The following is a 17,724-nucleotide window of genomic DNA, read 5'->3' on the forward strand; positions in this document are numbered from 1 at the left end:
GTGGTCTTGCTTTCAGCCTCTCTGTTCTTTCCGAATCTCCCAAATAGAAAAACACCATTTTCTAAATCTAATTGTTGTATTGGTAGTTGACCTACTCCTACAGTGAGAGTACTTCACATGAGATCAGATGGAGGAAAAATATTTGCTTCATCAGTATTCTAGTCGGCAAACTGAAACAAAGACACTGTAGCATTTCATTCACTTGTCCCTGCACTCTATGTGGGTGGGATCTGCAACCTGTTCCACACTGCCGGTGGCCTCTAAAGTAAGACCCCCACCCACCTGGTACACCAGGGGGAAGTCCAGTGAACGCACCTATTGTTTTAACTTCAAAGCCCTCTGCTTAGTGTCTGAAGGGAGAAAGCCTCTCAGCCTTTCCCAGTGAGAGGCCTCCTTTCTCCTTTTTGGGCTTCAGTTCCTCGTCTCACCATCACCACACACACACACAGAGAGAGAGAGAGAGAGAGAGAGAGAGAGAGAGAGAGATGAGTAAACAGCCTGTTGTTGCAAGAGACGAAGCCAGCAGTGTTGCTATGGGAGTACATTTATTTTTACCCAACCAGTCTGAGCCCACTAGTTATTCGGTTCCGCTCCATTTACCTGTGATTATGCCTTTGTTAATGGAAGCATCATACCCAGGAAACAAAGCAGCAGCTCGAGTTCCTCCACTTATTAGTCTACACCACGTTCTTTCTCTCTCACTTGACATCATGTACTAACAAATGACCTTTTACAGGTTTTTAAGAGTTTATTCGGAGAGAAATTAAGACCGGAGAATCGATCCATCAGATGGTTTCCAGCTGTCTGCATGATTGTACTTTCTGCAGAAGAGTAGCAGCAGGTATCAAGAAAAACACAGAGGTTTTTGTTATTAAATGTACTTTGTTAAGCCATTTATGAACTACAGAAATTTTACTTACAGTTTTTGAAAAAAGTCAGCATGCAGGTGAAAATGTGTCCTACACGACCCACAATAGGTACTAGGGACTTTTTTTTTTTTTGCTACCAAAAACTGATTCACAATGTTTAGAGTCTTAAGCTGAAATGTTGTAGGAGGACACACTGACAATTATATGTACTATACAAATATGTCCTAACTTGCCAAATACGTGATCAAACTTCAAGGTATTATCAGAAATTCAGTGTGTTAAAATAAAAGAAGCCTTGGTAATCTAGAGGTTAAGGTGCAGAGCATTTTTATGCAATACAAGATTGCATAATGACATGTTTGCTGTAGTTCCCTAGGCTACATATAAAAAAACAACTATACAGACTTGGGCTGGGTGATATGGACAAAAAGTCACACTTCTATATTTTCAGGCTGAATGTTGATATAAGATATATATCTTGGTATTTCATACGAAGTGGGCTGCGTGTTCAGTTGTAAGTCAAAGCCATATTTGAGATGTCAGAAGCCTTTTTTTTTAAAAAAACACCAAATGTGATCTAAATAAAATACAAAGACAGGGTTTTTCCCTGTTTGAAAATATAAAGCTGCAAAACATAGCTTTCATAAAATGAAAAACTGTAATGAATACCATATATAATGAATAGCTGTGAATAACTCTTCTTTGCACGCAGCACTGGTGCTACAGGGGTTTCCAGCACAGGTCACAAAACTGTAGCATGAGTGTATCAAATAAGTTCATTATAGTTTGAGACTATTCAAATTCTTTGTGGGCGAGTTAAAAAGTACTTTTCCATTGCCTTTCAAATGAATCTAGGACTGAACAACAGTTTAACATATCTTTACTTATTTAGGGTGTTATAATAGGCTGTTAATCTCATTTATGCACTATAGCATGAACATGAGGGCGAGGGATATTTTTATAAACACATCTGTCACCGTCTCACCGTCACACAACTGACTAAAATTAAGAAGTAGAGTAACGATGCGCTATGATCCACCAAGCACACACACTCTTACCTGACACAGTTAAGCAGCACTGTCTCACACACAGCGCAGTGTTTCATTGCTCATTGCTTCATTTCACAGATTGATTTTGCATAGCACGAGCAACATACAGGTCTACATCACACTGGTGAATAATTAACAGACTGATTCACAGAGTAGCAGCAGTGTGTCTCCCTCACACCAATGACAGGGGCGGAGCTGTCCGGTGGAGAGATGCTGTCACCCTATATTAATATCAACGGTATTGTCTAAAACGATACCTCGCTTGAAAATATTGATATATCTTGAATTGTTGTAATATCACCCAGCCCTAATACAGACTAATAAACAAATAGTAATCGAGTCAGAAAAATAAACTATTGATGGTGGAGTGTTAAGGAATAAAGCTGCTCTGTAGTCTGGTGGTACAGCAGATACTCTGTATCTGTTGTCAGGTGGCAGCAGATACAGAAGTATCTGTTGTCAGGTGGCAGCAGGGTGAACAGACTGTGGCTGGGTGGGTGTTGTCTTTTAGTATCTCTGGGCTCTGTGCAGACATCTCACTTCACTGATGTCACTGATGATCTGTAGATGGTACCAGTGATGTTCTGGATCATTTTAATCAGCCACTGTAGAGACTTCCTGTCCTGGGCCATGATGAACCATCCAGTTTGTGATGTTTCCAGTCAGGATGAAATCAAAAAGTCTGTTTGAATCCAGTGGGGGAATGACATTGAACAATCTCCCTCTCTCCCCCTGACTTCCTGCTGTTTCTCTACTCTCTACTTTTTGGCTTTGTTGCTGAAGCATGTATTGCCCGTGGCAGAAATAATTTTATTAGCATGGGAGAAGAAAGTGCAGGTTTTGGATTTAAAGCAGAAGACTTTGAGACGACCACTGCCCACGGTATCTTTTGACCATCCAACCTGACCAGTTGGACTGCCCAAGGGAGGACAGGGGAGACACCCAGGATGGGAGCCATGATAATCCATCTTGGATTTAAAATGCTCCTGGCCAATGTCCAATTGCAGGAAAATGGAATGGACAAACGGGACTCAACTTGCTGAGCTGCTGGCCAAACAACATGAAATCAGAGACTGTTGTGCCCACAGAGACCTGTCTCCACCACGGCATCTCGAAACAAGCTTTTGTACTTGACGGGCCGAATCTGTTCTGAGCTGACAGAGTGCAGGACCACAGCAGGACAAGGCGAGGTGGATTCTGTGTTTCCATCATTGATGCTGGGTGCTCACACACAGTCAAAGTTGATGGACAGTGTTTACCTGATTTCAAACCTTTAATATGAAGATGCCACCATTTAATCATATGCTGCTGTTTACATTCACCCAGACACAAATTAAGGAAATGGACTATTCTTTATGTTTGTAGCTTGTGTATGTATTTATGATTATAGTGTTGTATAATGACAATCAAATTACCTTAAACGCTGAACCTTGAAAAAAAGATTCTGTTCTGGATAGCATTGTACTCTGGCTTTGTGTTGAAACAACATCTCTAATTCTTCCTTCTGTCTCCCTCTCCTCAGGGACGTCATCAAAAGAATAGACCAGTCAGAGTTTGAGGGATTTGAATACATCAACCCCCTGCTGCTATCCACAGAAGAGTCTGTATGAAGGAGAGACCAGCTTCCTCCTTCGCCCACCTACTGTTTGTCCAAGCTGCCGTCTCAGTCAAAAAAAACACTTGCGAGCCAACTCTGAAAGGCGAGGAGGAGCAGGAGGAAGAGTAAAGGACAACAGGGAGGACGAACTCACCCTCTGGACCTGTCGACACGACAAGGCAAAAAGGAGAACGGGAGAGTTTCCTTCCTGGACGATTCAGATTGTTTTGTTGGGGTACAAACTCTTCTTTCTTGGTATGTACAAGGAAAACAAAGACACTGGACTTCAAGAACATTCCCTGTCGTTACGTTGTCTTCCCCTTTTCCTTTCTTTTCTTTTTCTCCTTTGGCTTCATTCTTTTCCCCCCTCAGAATGTCCATCCTCGTGTCAAAGCACGACCAGCTTTGTAATCTCAACAGAGAGCTGTTTCATTCTGTGCCTGCCGTCATGAACACAGCCCGTCTCACATCCCTGGATAAATATGACAGTTCTGCTGAAGAACTTGAAATTTTATGTGCACTTTCTTTTTTTGTTATTTCCTTCTTTATTTTTTTAATCTTGTGGGGGGGGGGAGGGGGCGAGGCCTCACGTGAAACAAGAATGTACAACGACAAAATTGAAAAAAATGTGTATCATAATGTAGGTAGTGAATCCAAAATTGACGATGCCTTTTTATTGATGCAAGTGGCACATTTTCATCTGTAACCACAAACGTTTCTTTTTGTTATCTTTTATGATTTTCACGAACAATGGGGGGAAAAACAAACTGGGAGATTACTTTTTATTTAAGAAGTGCCTCAAAGATCGTATTAATTACAATGTCTCTGATTGCACTTAAATCTTATTGAACATTTCTTCACTCATGGCTAGACTCTGCCGGGGTTGGTCCAAACTATTTAAATTTTTCGGGGAATCAATATTTTTGGAGGACATAATTGATTCTTTTGTCTTTTAATGAATTAATTCAGAGAATTGACTGGTCTATAGATTCAAGAGTAGCATCCAAGCCAACATCAGAAATGATGTTGGCTGGTGGCCGCTCAAGGGTGAAGCCTGGTTTATACAATAGTGAAGACTGTGTCCTGCTTACCACATTATCATTTAGAAAAGTCACAGACGGGGGTTGTGCAGCAGACAGCGTCCATACAGTCCTGTATTTGCGGTGAAACCCAGCATTAAGGTGTATAAAGGCCATGGTATGCTCGCTGCCAATCAGTCTGGCAGCTTTAGAAACACATTATATCAGGACTTGAGCTGAAAAACAAAGCAGTTCATTGGCTCCAGCCTCCACAGTGTGTACAGGCTTGCTGGCGAGCTCAGATTCTTCCACACCAGCTGCCACTGCGTGACCATCTGCAGCCGGTCAAAAAGATCACATGACCCGTTGGTTGTGCTGTCTCGTGGAAACGTCTCTCCATTTCCATTGTGGGCTCATTGTGTGTTTCCATCTCTGTATTAAGGCTGGGTTTACATGGTGTTAGATTGGTCCTTTGGTTATAAAACATTCCAATGAAATGACAAAAATCTGTGTCTGCAGACAATTATCATTTTAATAATATTCAAATGTATTGGTAATATTGTTTTATTTCTAAAAGGAATAAAACAAGGTGTTCAGAGATCCATCAGAAACGCTCCTTTAGCCTCTGAGTGGGCGGCCGGGTGGACTTGTGTGTTGTGCAGCTGTGCTGATAGGGGCACAGAGACCCAATGTAAACAGATTTTCACTGGTGACTGTAGTGTACAAGCGAAGAACAGACAGCATTTTGTTAGCAGTGGTGCTGAATACAAAGAAACACACATTTCAGTATCGAGAAACCAGAAAACATCAAATATAAAACTTCTCCTTTGAGGGCACTTATTTTTCTTCAAGCAGAGGATGTGTAAGTCCCAGAACAGATATGCTGTTTAAATTCAGTTGGACTTGAAGGGTGGGTCATCATCAATTCATCATCAATTCACACACAGGAATCTTCCAAAAGTTTCACTTCAGTCATAAGTTTTGTTCCTTTATTTTTGCACATGGAGTCATCAGTGCTTCTGAACTTATTTTAATGCTGGTACTTAAAACATTTGTTTGTTGATATTTTTTCTATGTGACCCATTTGACTTAATTGTGGAAGTATTAAAATTATGTTTCACATACAGGTTTCACAATAGGTGTGGCTGACAGGTCATCATGTCAGATTAACTGAAAGTGTTTTGCCTCTACAGACCAGGCCTGGATTGAAAAACAGCTTTCACACTTCACTGGATGTATCAAAGCAGCCAGGTAAACGGCCCTGGGTCCAGGAAGATGGTGCTACAAAACTGCCAAATTATACTCTCAGCATCGTTGTGGCCACATGACGTAAATTTCATACCTAGCCCATGTTTTTGCACACTTGTGCTGAATTTCCTTTGGGTGTAAAGTCCACGTGCTCATAAACTTTTGACTGTACACACCCAGAAACATGAGCAATGCAGTATAAACACAACCACGTGTGCATCTTTTTTGGACTACGTCTGCCACCTTAGAATAAGAAACAGGGCTGGTTAACGAAGCTCAGTACTTTATGAGGCTGTTCAGACCTGGTTTTACCTTCCGTCCTCAGTGATCTGATCACAAGCTCTAAATCCATCAGTTCACCCTTGCCATCAACATGTGTCTTGAGTGAACACTTGTGATTGGATCTCACTTCCCTGCTCAATATGCAAACACACACATACACGCAGACACATACATCACTGGGACAAATGGACACAATGTTTTTTACACAAAGAAAGAAAGAAGGTCATGTATAACAATTGCCGAATTTAAAAGACGTCCTAAATAATTAAGACTTTGTTGTAGATAGTGTTTCACAAAGTTTATGCAGCTTCTTCTGACTCTGCAACTCACAAAACTGAGTGATTTTAAAGGGACTTAGGGGACTTTCACCACAGGGATAATGGAGTAGCCTATATTGGTTACTGTTTACTGTATTTGTAAAATTGGACACGTATACCATCAATAATATGTTGTCTTCTCATAAATTGAGTGTAAATGGTGAAATCAGTGTAAACCGTGTGTTCAAACAGCTGCTAAATGTTGGCAGGTAAGATGCACTTTAGACAGAAGCAGACAGGCTGGTACAGCCATGCTGCCACAAACTGACACTTTTTACAAGGAAGCAAGCAACTAACAGTTCTGCATTTAATTCTGAGTTTACAAGAAGGCAACAATGGTTTAGAATTTGCTGTAGCTGTTTCGCAAAGTTTGTAAGTTTCTTAGTTTAACGGAGTCTGGGGATATTGCAGTTACTTGTTCAATGTTTGGACTAGTTGAAACAGTGTGTTCAGATGGTGTGTAATCCATTCTGCCTTCTTCTGGTTTCACAGAGGATGTCAGTTGAGTAGGCGGTCCTTTGGCATGGGCCAGGACACGTGTGTACACACTGCTAAAATAACAGGTTCTCACATGCGGCCCAGACCACCTTCGAATGTGGTCTGAGTGACTGGATCTCAAATTCATCCTGAAAGTGTCTGGGTGCATTCACACCTGTACTTAGGGCTGTTCACTTGTGATCGGATCACTCAGGACGGATGATGATACCAGGTCTGAACAGGGTCCATGAGTACTGACTGAAACGTATCAGTAGCATTGATTATTGAAAAATGTCAAATATCAAGCTGGGATCAAATGCTTGATCTAATTTTTTCGTATTTTTTTTTCTTTTATTTGGTCGGATGTAAATCAGCAAACTTTTCTGACTTCAGACTATATCTTAATTATTTAGATTTCAACAGTTTTGTTATGTGACACTGATGCATATGCATTGAGCAGTTTCGTTCAATGAAAAAAGGGTTAAAACACTTGTATTTTATATATTCTCCAAACTAAGGTATCAGCAAGAAGTAGTGGGTATCATATTAGCATCAACATTGAACTATTTCAGTTAGTACACAGCCCTTGTTAAGAACTTTGTTTTTGTCACTTGTAACCTGCAGCAGACAGCACAACAGCTGCTCAGTGTAAAGCCAGCCCAACACATGGTGGTCCGCTCTCTGACATCAGCTATTAGCTCATTTCTGCACTGTTAGGTTCCATCAAAGGGTTTCCAGATCTGAATTTTCAGTTGCAAGAAGCCATGACTTTATTTATACAGAGAAGCTTTAGACTGTTTCTACTTCAGACACTTCCACCTTTACACACCGCAAGCAACTTATTATAACCCAATTTAGGGGCCTTGTGCTGTTAAAAGGCTGCGATCAAATCAAGCGCATGCACAACACATCTGTGATAACCAGGAGCACTGATTAAAGTCACCAACAGAAGAGCCCGTCGCCTCTGAAGTGAGCTTTGTGTTGATCTCTCTGTCTTTTTGCGCTTCTGAGGGAGCTCTCCATTGGCTGAGAATTATTTGATGGAATCTGACCCGTGCTAATTTGATAACCACATAATAGGATTAATTAGTTGATCCTGAGTCAAAGGGTCTCAATTAGCTGTAGGGTCTTTTCAGGCAGGGAAGAAAAAGATAGAGAGAGGAGAGATAAGGAAGCAGTTCCACAGTCACCAATTAGTCCACCACAATGAACACACACACACGCACACACACACACACTTCAAGAAATCATAGAAATCACTCCAACATTCGAGGAGTCTTCCTCCTAAACTCCATCTCATGTGCTGCATTTTATTCATGTCATGTTATTTGATGTACGTGCACACCAGGTTTTCTTGAGGGACCAAAGGATGAACTGGGACCCCTTGAAGCCACATTACAGAGCAGTGAAGGCCATTCAGACATCTCAAAGAAAGAGTCTCGATCTAAATATGAATGAACCTAGTCCATGATTTTTCTCTAACATAATGCTGGTTGGATATGCTTCATTTTTGCTTCATCGCATCTTTGTAAATATGTGTAATTATTAAAAATGATACTGGTTTTCCGTGAACTGAGTCCTTCCTTTTTTGCAGAAAACTGCAGAAAAAGCGTTGCAGATGCTACACTTTTGTTTGTGTGTGTGTGTGTGTAAATCATAAATCATTACATGTTAGGGTGAAGAGTGGCTTAGCTTCAGGGTAAGTCTCCCAGAAATTAATGTAAGCTAATGTAATGTTTTCTGAAGTGACGGCAAATAACTGTGTGTGTGTGGCCTGGGAGCTGGCCTCACACACCAGCACATCCTCTGATCACCACTCACTCTGTTCATTCTGGGAGACTGGAAAAGCCAATTAACCAATATCATCATCCAACAGCATTTCCCTGTTTCTTTGATACTGAGAAAATAACTGTTTACTAGAAATTAATAATAAATGAAAACATCTGCAGTGGCCTCTTCAGTGGACCTTATAAGCTTGGTGCATATGTTAAGGCGAGTGTACAGATTCCGTTACTATCCCCTGATAAGATAAACGTCAATGTTTCACACGGAGCTGAGCACATTTGGAGGAAGTTAATAACTGGTTATTGACTAACAACAGTGTATCCACTCTGTGCTGTCTCTGGGGGCTCTATAGCGCAGGTGGCCAGATGTGGTCTGTAAGAACAGATTTTGTTCTCTGTACTGTCTTCTGGTTTCTTCGTCTCAAAGTCAATGGAATACACCCTAATGGTGCCCTCAGACCAAACTCGAACAGAATACTCACCTCGTGTTACAGGCGGGAGTTTGATCACGGGGATTATTCATTTTTATTCGTGGCAACCCGCTCGGCTGAATTTCACCGTCTGGAGCTGTGTCTGGATGACTGCAGATTCCAGCGCTACCTGAGGCCGACCTGTGCCCAGCTCTCAGCTGTGGAGTGCCTGTCCATCTGTCTCTAGTGAGTGGCAGTTTCTTAAGAAGTGTTCAAATTAATAAACATTAATTGTGACCAGCAAGTAGATGTAGACTGAATTAATCTGTTGAAACCAAAACAAAGTGGTTTCACTGTGATCTGACTGCAATAAATGGATCAAAAGGACGCCAACATAACATAATGGCGCCCTGTAAAAAGCCTGAATTCATGCTGCCAGGTCTGCCTGACAGAAGACAAGCAAACAACTTCTAAAATGTTTGTTCCCTGAATGGAGTTCAGATTGATCAGGGCTATGCTGTGCTGACACATTTCTATAACTTACCAGGTAGTCCGACTTTCTCACTCACTTTCCTCCACACCAGGTCCTTTTGTGTCTTGTCTCGGTACGTGTAGACATGTGGTCGCACAGTTTTGGGTGTCGGCAAACAGCCATGATTAGTGATTATTATCTTCTCCTTCATAGGTGTTCATGAATGTCCGGACATCAGCGACATTAAAGTCAGTGTGAAGTCACACCGATAGGCCTTCACAACACAGAGTCAAGCGAAACCCTCACTTGAGTTTAATATTATTGCAACTCATGCAAATCGCATCGCCTTGTGCAAATAAACACAAATTTGCATCTATTTGCATATTTGCTAACAAGTGGCTAAATGTGACTACAGAGTTTGTCAGGGACATTAAACATCATCATACTGAACACGGAGATTTGTCTACTCACTTCTTTACACTAGTTGCAAACTATTCTAACTCTAACTTTACAACTTGTAGATTAATCGATTTATAGTAAAGTGTGTATAGTACAGCGTATGTTGATGAAGTTTCTCAGTCATCCAGGTCATGGTAATTCTAGGTGTTGTATCGTAGGCAACTCAACTGTCAGTTTCTTTAAGACGTTTCACCTCTCATCCAAGAGGCTTCTTCAGTTCTAACTAACTGGAGGGGAGTTGCAGGCTTTTAAACTTTGTGCGGGAGTGTCCTTACAGAGTTGTTAAGGACACATGTCACATGCAAAATAACCACATTGAGTTTGAATGCAGTGAATTGTATTCAGTGTTAAGCATTACATCAGACACAAACCGTTCACATGTGAAACAAAAACTTAATTTTAGCTTGAAGTCATGAATTTCAACAACAGAACTTGGTGAAATGATAACACAATGTGATCGAAGATATACCTGCTGTTGAGACACACGTTCACGTATACAGCCAGCTGCGTCGTGAACGTAGTTGCTCATATACTTATATATGAGTATATACTACCCATGTTACTGGAGGATAACCACTAGATGGCACACGTAAGCCTGTTGTCCCATTGTTGTCCCTGCTGCTGCTGCTGACGTGCTGACTCCTGACCACTAACATCCCCATACAGACCCTATACTTCTCCTACTGTTCATGTGCATACTGTATCCTGCATACGCAAAGTGTTCATTTCTAAGGATTTGCACAACCGACGCTCCAAACAGACGCAGGTTATGTGTCTGAATACATTGTTAAAAGCAAGTATATCTTCTGCCTAAGGCTTAAAATGAGTCATTGTTATTTGTGTACAGCTGTTTTTATCGGCCAGTCTAATATATTTTACTCCAGAACCAAACCTCTTCCATGACATAGGAATGTTCTTCCCACCTTTTGTTTTTTTCTCCAAAGGGAGAACATCTTGGTTTCCTCACAGTGTCTCAAGGAGTCCCTGTCTCAGTCTAAAGCCTGAAAGGTGTCAGTACTTCAGTGAACAGTGAATGTTCTCTGTACGAGCTGCTCTCTGGGCGTGTCCTTCTCCATATGATATGATGGTGGAGTGTGTGGGACATCTGGGCTGCTCGTGGCTTCTGGACAGCAGCCAGCATCCTGTCGGCTCACCAGGTCATGTCCACGTTCACCTCTGACAGACACTGTGCCAGGTGGCCGTCACAGTCCATCTGGGAGAACCTGGAGAGACAGGAACTGTTGGTACTGACAGTGAACACACTCAGTGTGTGACCAACACACACTTTTACATACTGATATATACAGTCTGTGTTGGCCCCTTATCAAAAATATCATACCTAGGAAACTTACTGTAGTACAGGGATGAATCCAATTTATTAGGTTTTTGAAATGAAACTGAAAATATTCAAAGGCCCAGTGTGTGGGATTTAGTGGCATCTAGTGGTGAGGTTGCTGATTGCAACCAACTGAATTCCCCTAGTCTCACCCTCCCCTATACAGTGGCCCCTAAAAACCTGAAAAACATGAAAGGCCCTCTCTGCAGTCAGAGTTTGGTTTGTTCGTTCTGGGCTGCACTACAATCATGGCAGTGCAACATGGCCGACTAGGTGGAGGAGGACCTGCTCTCTCTGTGGATATAGAAGGCTCATTCTGAGGTAACTGAAACACAAGGATTCTTCATTTCAGGCGATAATACACAAGAGGTGGATTTTTAAAGGCTGATAGAATAACGATAGTTTGGAGCTAAAAAAAAAGCAGAGAGCCGATTAATCAGCCAACACCACTGACCTCCAAACAGTTCAACTCAGCACTCTGAGTCAAAGTAAAGCAGACACTGACGACCATGCTGGACAGTAAAATGGGATTTATTTTTTGTGGAGATTTATCCTGTAGATTATCTCAGAATAATTGAATCAATGGTAACTACAAATATACTGTATTTATATATTATATTTAATATATTACATTAATCTTAATATACATTGCCTATTATATTCTGTTCCTTGATTTTAACTGTAATTTTGATTACAAACTACAAAATATATTGCACCTTGCCTGTAATGTGCGTAAAGAAGACTGATACAGTATGATGTAAAATAGTTACTGTCAGTAGTCAGTTGTCCTACCGAGGAGGTCATTTAAGTATTGTAGTGTCCACAGGAAATTTACAACCTTGATGCACAGACGAGCTTGTGTACCCTCTTCAGACAGGGTGCACCACACTGATGCTTTTTGCTTCACAGCTACAAAAAAAAAATAACGTCTTCAATCAATTTGGGATCTCGGGGCTTCCAGAGACTTGGATTACCTAAAACAACGTTGCAGACTAGTTTTAAATCATGAAAAAACAACTTGAAAAACAAAACATAAATGGCTCCATACTTCATATGTCTGACGTGTCGTGTTTACAGAAGCCCCAAGATCCAACGTTGATTTGAAAAAATGTTATTTATTGGTCGAGCTTGTGCAAACACTTGCAAAAGACCGGGTTCACTCACTTTCCAAATTGTGTAAATAACGTCTTTTTAAATCAGTTTGGGGTCCCGGGGCTTCCTGACACTTGGAATATGCCTGACGAGCTGTGTGGAGCCATTTTCTGTGTTCTTCCGTTGTTTTATCTGTGTTAAAAAAAGTCCCCATCTACTTCAGTTGTTTAGGAGAATGCTGAACGCTGTTTTTGCTGTGAAGCTCCAGAAATGTTTTGTGGACAGCTCCACCTGACTAGCAGGTCTGTTCTTTTAAACTTGTTGAAATTTGAAAGTTGTGCACCATTATATATATGAAACACCACACGCCTTTCTCTTTCAAACTCTACCAGTTGGTGCAGTGGGAGCACAAAATTAATGGAAATAGATGGAAATGAAAGGCAGTGGAACAATGAGCGTGAGTGGGACTGAAACTCCAACCCAAGGTACTCACGTCTCCAGAAATGAGAAATTAGAACAGAAATTACAGAGACAGAAATAAAGAATCCTTACTTTAATCCAGTTTAAAAAAAAACACACAAAGAAACAAGAAAGTGTGGCATCTCTTACCCAGCAGGGAACGGCAGCAGGCACATGGGGCAGCTCTGCAGTGCTCCTCCTCTGGCTGCTTCTCCATCTCCTCTGACACTCTTCTGCACCTCCTCTTCCTCTCCAACTGCCTTCTCTTTATTTTTACCCGTCTTCTGCAGAGAAACTTGTTTGTCAGTCTCTTTTCCCTTCCTCTCCTCTTCTTCTTCTGATGGTGCCGCTGCCTCCCAGCTGTTGTGGGAAGGCTGCAGTCTTTTGGTGAGGGCTTGAAGGGATGTTGTCTTGCTGTTAAGACTTTGCCATGTGTCAGAGGGCATCGGTCTGTCAGGTGGGTCTGGTGCCAGTTTGGTCTGTACTGAAGGGTCGTGCTGGGACGAGCAGAGCCCGAGAGGATCTGGACTCGATGCAGTCCTCGGAGGAGGCGGAGCGGGTTCAGGGAAGGGAGCGACTTCTTCACTGAGGTCACACCACCGTTGGTCATCTAACTTTAGTGCCGTTGGTCTCTACAATAATATGCAAGAAAAACCAAAGCAAGAGCTTTTTAAATACCAAAAGGGGAGAGAATCTTTTTTATTACTAAGGAAAGGTGATTCAAGTTGCGATATAGCTAAAAAAAATTAAAAACACCAACATAGAAATGATAACTGCCGTCCGTGTTGCTGGGACAAATTGCAATACTGATACTGGTTTGTGTTCATCCAAGAGTGGAAACAAAGAAACCTATTACAGCACGGTCAAAAATGTAATCTAGCATCAGTCTATACTATTTAAAAGGACCATACCAGATGTTTTATAAAGATTAGTCCTTTAAATTCAAATTGTGAATACTTACAGCTTACATCTTGCTGAGACAAAATTGCTGCAGAGTGATAAATTCATCACAGTGAGCATTTTATCACTTTTTTGACTGAGCTGCGTTGTTGAAGCACTGTAAAGCTGTTATTAATGAGGACCGAGTCCCTGTATCATTCGTTCATTTTATATTTCATTGAGAATCCAAAATCAGAAAATGAAAAAATGATTTGTCATTTCCTTATTTGTTTATGAATGTGATAAAAAAAACAAATATTACTTTGTTTTTCATACTTTTTAATTAAAAAGACAGAACCCGGGCCAAATTTGATTTTGATTTAATTTCTCCGATTTGTGCGACCCAGAAGTTATTTATTACCCACAAAGCTACAGCTCATGAACTGCCGTAAACAGAGCAGTTTATGAGCCAGAGCTACTGTGTGAGACAATAAAGCCATAATAAATCAGAGCGGATTGCTGCTGCAGTCAGGCTGATCAACAGGAGCAAAGATAAATCCCCTTTTGATCCTCAAAGTTAAAAAGTAAACTCTGAGCTCTCCTCCTGTTAGTAAACTGCTCTGGATCAGAGCAGAATCTGATGTGCCTCCAGGTGTTTGTTCCACCAGAAAGTCTGGCTCTGCACCTGGCTCTCTCCTCCAGAGTTGGCCGGCTCAGAGCAGCGCTGAGCAGAGCAGGTCAAGTGATATATATACATATATACATATATATATATATATATATATATATTAATATATATATATATATGTATATATATATTTATATATATATTAATATATATATATATATATATGTGTGTATATATATATATATATATATTAATATATATTAATATATATATATATTAATATATATATTAATATATATGTGTATATATATATATTTATATATATGTATATATATATATATTAATGTATATGTGTATATATATATATATATATATATTAATATATATGTATATATATATATATATATATATATATATTAATATATATGTATATATATATATATATATTAATATATATGTATGTATATATATATATATATTAATATATATGTATGTATATATATATATATATTAATATATATGTATATACATACATATATATATAAATATATATATATATATATATGTATATACATATATATGTATATACATATATATATATATATATACATATATATGTATATATGTATATACATATATATATATACATATATATATATAAAATTATATATGTATATACATATATATATATAAATATATATGTATATACATATATATGTATATGTATATATGTGTGTGTATATATATATAAAAATAAACCTATATATATAAATATATATATATATACATATATATATATATATATATATATATATAAAATCAAACTGTATATATGTTCTTTGTTTGTGTAGCATGAAGGAGTTACAAACTGTAATTTTGTTATGCAACCCTGTATAATGACAAATAACTCATCTTAAAGTGGCACTACATAGTTTTGGAGAGGAAAAAAATACAAATACAGAATTTTAATATTTACAGTATTAATGAGGTAATAATACAAACTCAGAAATATCCGCCACATATAAACAAAGTGAAACAGTATAAACTGTGTTGTCCTTTAAGGTCAGTTTGTTTATTCAGTCATGAAAACAAAGAAAGTTTGTTTATTTAGTTTGTTTAGCATAAAAAAAAACAGTCAATGAAGATCTTTCTCTTCTCATTAAAATTTCTTTCCCAAAACTACAGAGTGCTCCTTTAAAGCATGAACCTGGTAAATGAAACCCTGGTTCTCTCTACAGGTGAGGTAAATACTTTCCATTCAGAATTTAGACTAAAATACTGAGTATGGATTAGAAATTATATTTGTACATCATCTACAAGATGCACAACACTTGAATTAGGTCGAAATTTGTCAGACAGGAATTTCGATCATAAGAATTACACAAGTGAAAATTTAAATAATTGTAGTCCTAATCTAAACCTCTCAGACATACTGCATCACAAGAATACTTTTAAACAGCCAAACTTTGAACCTTTAGCACTTTTGTGTGAACATGAGGTCTACAGATTCACGACAGAAGCTGCGTGGTGAGGCACACCCAGTGATAACATACCGCTGTAGATGGACATGGAAGATCAGGAACCAGGTCGCAGTGCTGGTTCTCCAGGTACAGCAGAGCTGACTTCAGAGTCAAAGCCCAGCAACTCTCGACAGCAGGCAGCTGCTCTCTCCTCCACCACTCTGCTGCAGGAACCACTGACCTGTGAACCACGTATTACACACTGTGTCACACACTCATCCTCTCAAATCCACATCCAGCATGTTTCTGAATGACCACTAGGGGAGAAAATGATTAGAAGATGTTTTCATTTTAGCGTTTTCTCTTTTTTTATTATTATTTTGTATATGTTTTTGTTTTTTTAACCTTTTCATTTATTGATTAAAAAAGTAGAGTTTAAATGGAAAATGGAATGGAAAACAGGTGAATTAACACAAAGGTAAATAAATACAGAGGCAAAATTAAACCTGGTTAAATCAATTAAAGACTACATTTATTTTAAATCCTTTTTAAAATATTTATTTTTAATATTTTTGGCATTTATTGGTATATTAATTTATAATTTAATTTATTCATTGAGCCATCGCTTTCTTTCTTTTTCTGTTTTGCCAGTTTCAGTCCTCCATACAATCTGAACGTCCCAGTGTCTGCACATGTATGTTTCTAAAGAGTAGGATGTTCATCTTAAAATGTCAAGTTTTTAAGTTTGTGGTTTGCCCTAGAGAACTACGTGAGGCAATTGTAAAGATTTTATCCTTGTATGTAAATAGGTGTGTACTGTCACATCACGATTTAAGAACATGCCGAATTTCCCAGTGGCACCGACTTGTTCCTCAGAGCTCTTTAGTAATGTTCTGTCTGTTATGAACTTGAGCTGATAAGCAAGAAAACACTAAACTGTGGAGATTTTAACGGAGGTTCGTTTTCTCCTGTGGCGCTCTGTTCCCACGAGACAGAGGCTGTGTTAGAGTCACTATATAAAACGTATATAGGAAGGAAAGACACAGTGAGAGGTTTAGGTTTAAAGTGGGATGTTCTGAGTGTAGCTTCTGTCCATGACAGACTTACACAGTAATACACACACACACACACACACACACATACACACACCTCTCAGGCTCTGCTGTAATGTCACTGGGGAACATTGTTGTACGAGTCCGGTCCAGCGGTCCCCGGGAACATACCGCCGGCTGCTGATCTTCGACAAAGTGTTTCTTTCGTTTAAGTTTAGACTTTGAATGACTTTCAGCCATTTCATCAAAGCTTCTTCTATTAAAACAGCTTCGAAACTTCGCGCTACTATGAGTAACTAACGGGGACTTCCTTGTTCCTGAAACCATACGTCACTTGATTTAGCCAATCAGAAAAGGTGTTCTTCATGCGCTATCCCCTGCGTCATTCATATCATTTATTGGTTGTGAATGCTGGAGGCATACGCGTTTGGCATCAGCCCTTCAAAAACCTTAAAATATTCCACATTTTTCATCTACTCTTGACGTTATCCAAAGTTTTCACAGCCAGCAGTGCGCATTTGGCATCAGCTTCTCAACAGGCTGCATTCACAACCGCAAGTTTTTCAGAACTTGCCTTCTCTAGTTATTCTATAAAATACATAACGTGAAAATAGGAACACAATTCGGTATACAAACCAACTAGTTACAGTAAACCTGTGTGCAGGTGGAGTGGATGTGACAGGTGACAGAGAGGGCTATGTCTGATGATTGATTGACACATCATAGACACTCAAAGATAAACAGATAAGGTAAAGATACAGTATTTACTCCTGTGTTTATTTATTTATGGAATTTAACACATGTCATGATGTATGCTGTATATCTGTACAGGTTA

At 39.4% G+C, this 17,724-nt stretch overlaps 2 protein-coding genes across 2 annotated transcripts in view; one reads left to right on the forward strand and one right to left on the reverse strand.

Annotated features, from left to right (window-relative positions):
- prkcz (protein kinase C, zeta) overlaps positions 1–5,018 on the forward strand; it is a 128,239-nt gene extending 123,221 nt beyond the window's left edge. Inside the window, exon 18 of the mRNA XM_073470402.1 lies at positions 3,441–5,018. Within this exon, the coding sequence (XP_073326503.1) occupies positions 3,441–3,528 (88 nt within the window). The 3' untranslated portion in view covers positions 3,529–5,018. The remainder of the gene's footprint in view (positions 1–3,440) is intronic.
- Positions 5,019–10,447: 5,429 nt separating this feature from the next.
- Positions 10,448–17,166, reverse strand: LOC141000230 (uncharacterized). The gene is made up of 4 exons (XM_073470888.1): positions 16,987–17,166; positions 15,931–16,078; positions 13,021–13,502; positions 10,448–11,206 (listed from the first exon to the last, which is right to left on the reverse strand). The coding sequence occupies exons 1-4, from the start codon at positions 17,127–17,129 to the stop codon at positions 11,134–11,136; spliced, it is 846 nt and encodes a 281-aa protein (XP_073326989.1). The 5' UTR covers positions 17,130–17,166; the 3' UTR covers positions 10,448–11,133.
- Between the last annotated feature and the right edge of the window lie 558 nt (positions 17,167–17,724).

Source organism: Pagrus major, chromosome 7 (genome assembly GCF_040436345.1).
Source record: "Pagrus major chromosome 7, Pma_NU_1.0".
NCBI classification, from domain to species: domain Eukaryota; kingdom Metazoa; phylum Chordata; class Actinopteri; order Spariformes; family Sparidae; genus Pagrus; species Pagrus major.

What these genes read in the sequence shown, in the direction of transcription:
- LOC141000230 (XM_073470888.1), bottom strand. Translation starts at nt 17,129, where the DNA reads ATGGCTGAAAGTCATTCAAAGTCTAAACTTAAACGAAAGAAACACTTT. An exon ending in ATTACAGCAGAGCCTGAGAG is followed by an intron (nt 16,079 to 16,986) that starts GTGTGTGTATGT and finishes CGTGGTTCACAG; the next exon opens with GTCAGTGGTTCCTGCAGCAG. An exon ending in CTGCTGCCGTTCCCTGCTGG is followed by an intron (nt 11,207 to 13,020) that starts GTAAGAGATGCC and finishes CTGTCTCTCCAG; the next exon opens with GTTCTCCCAGATGGACTGTG.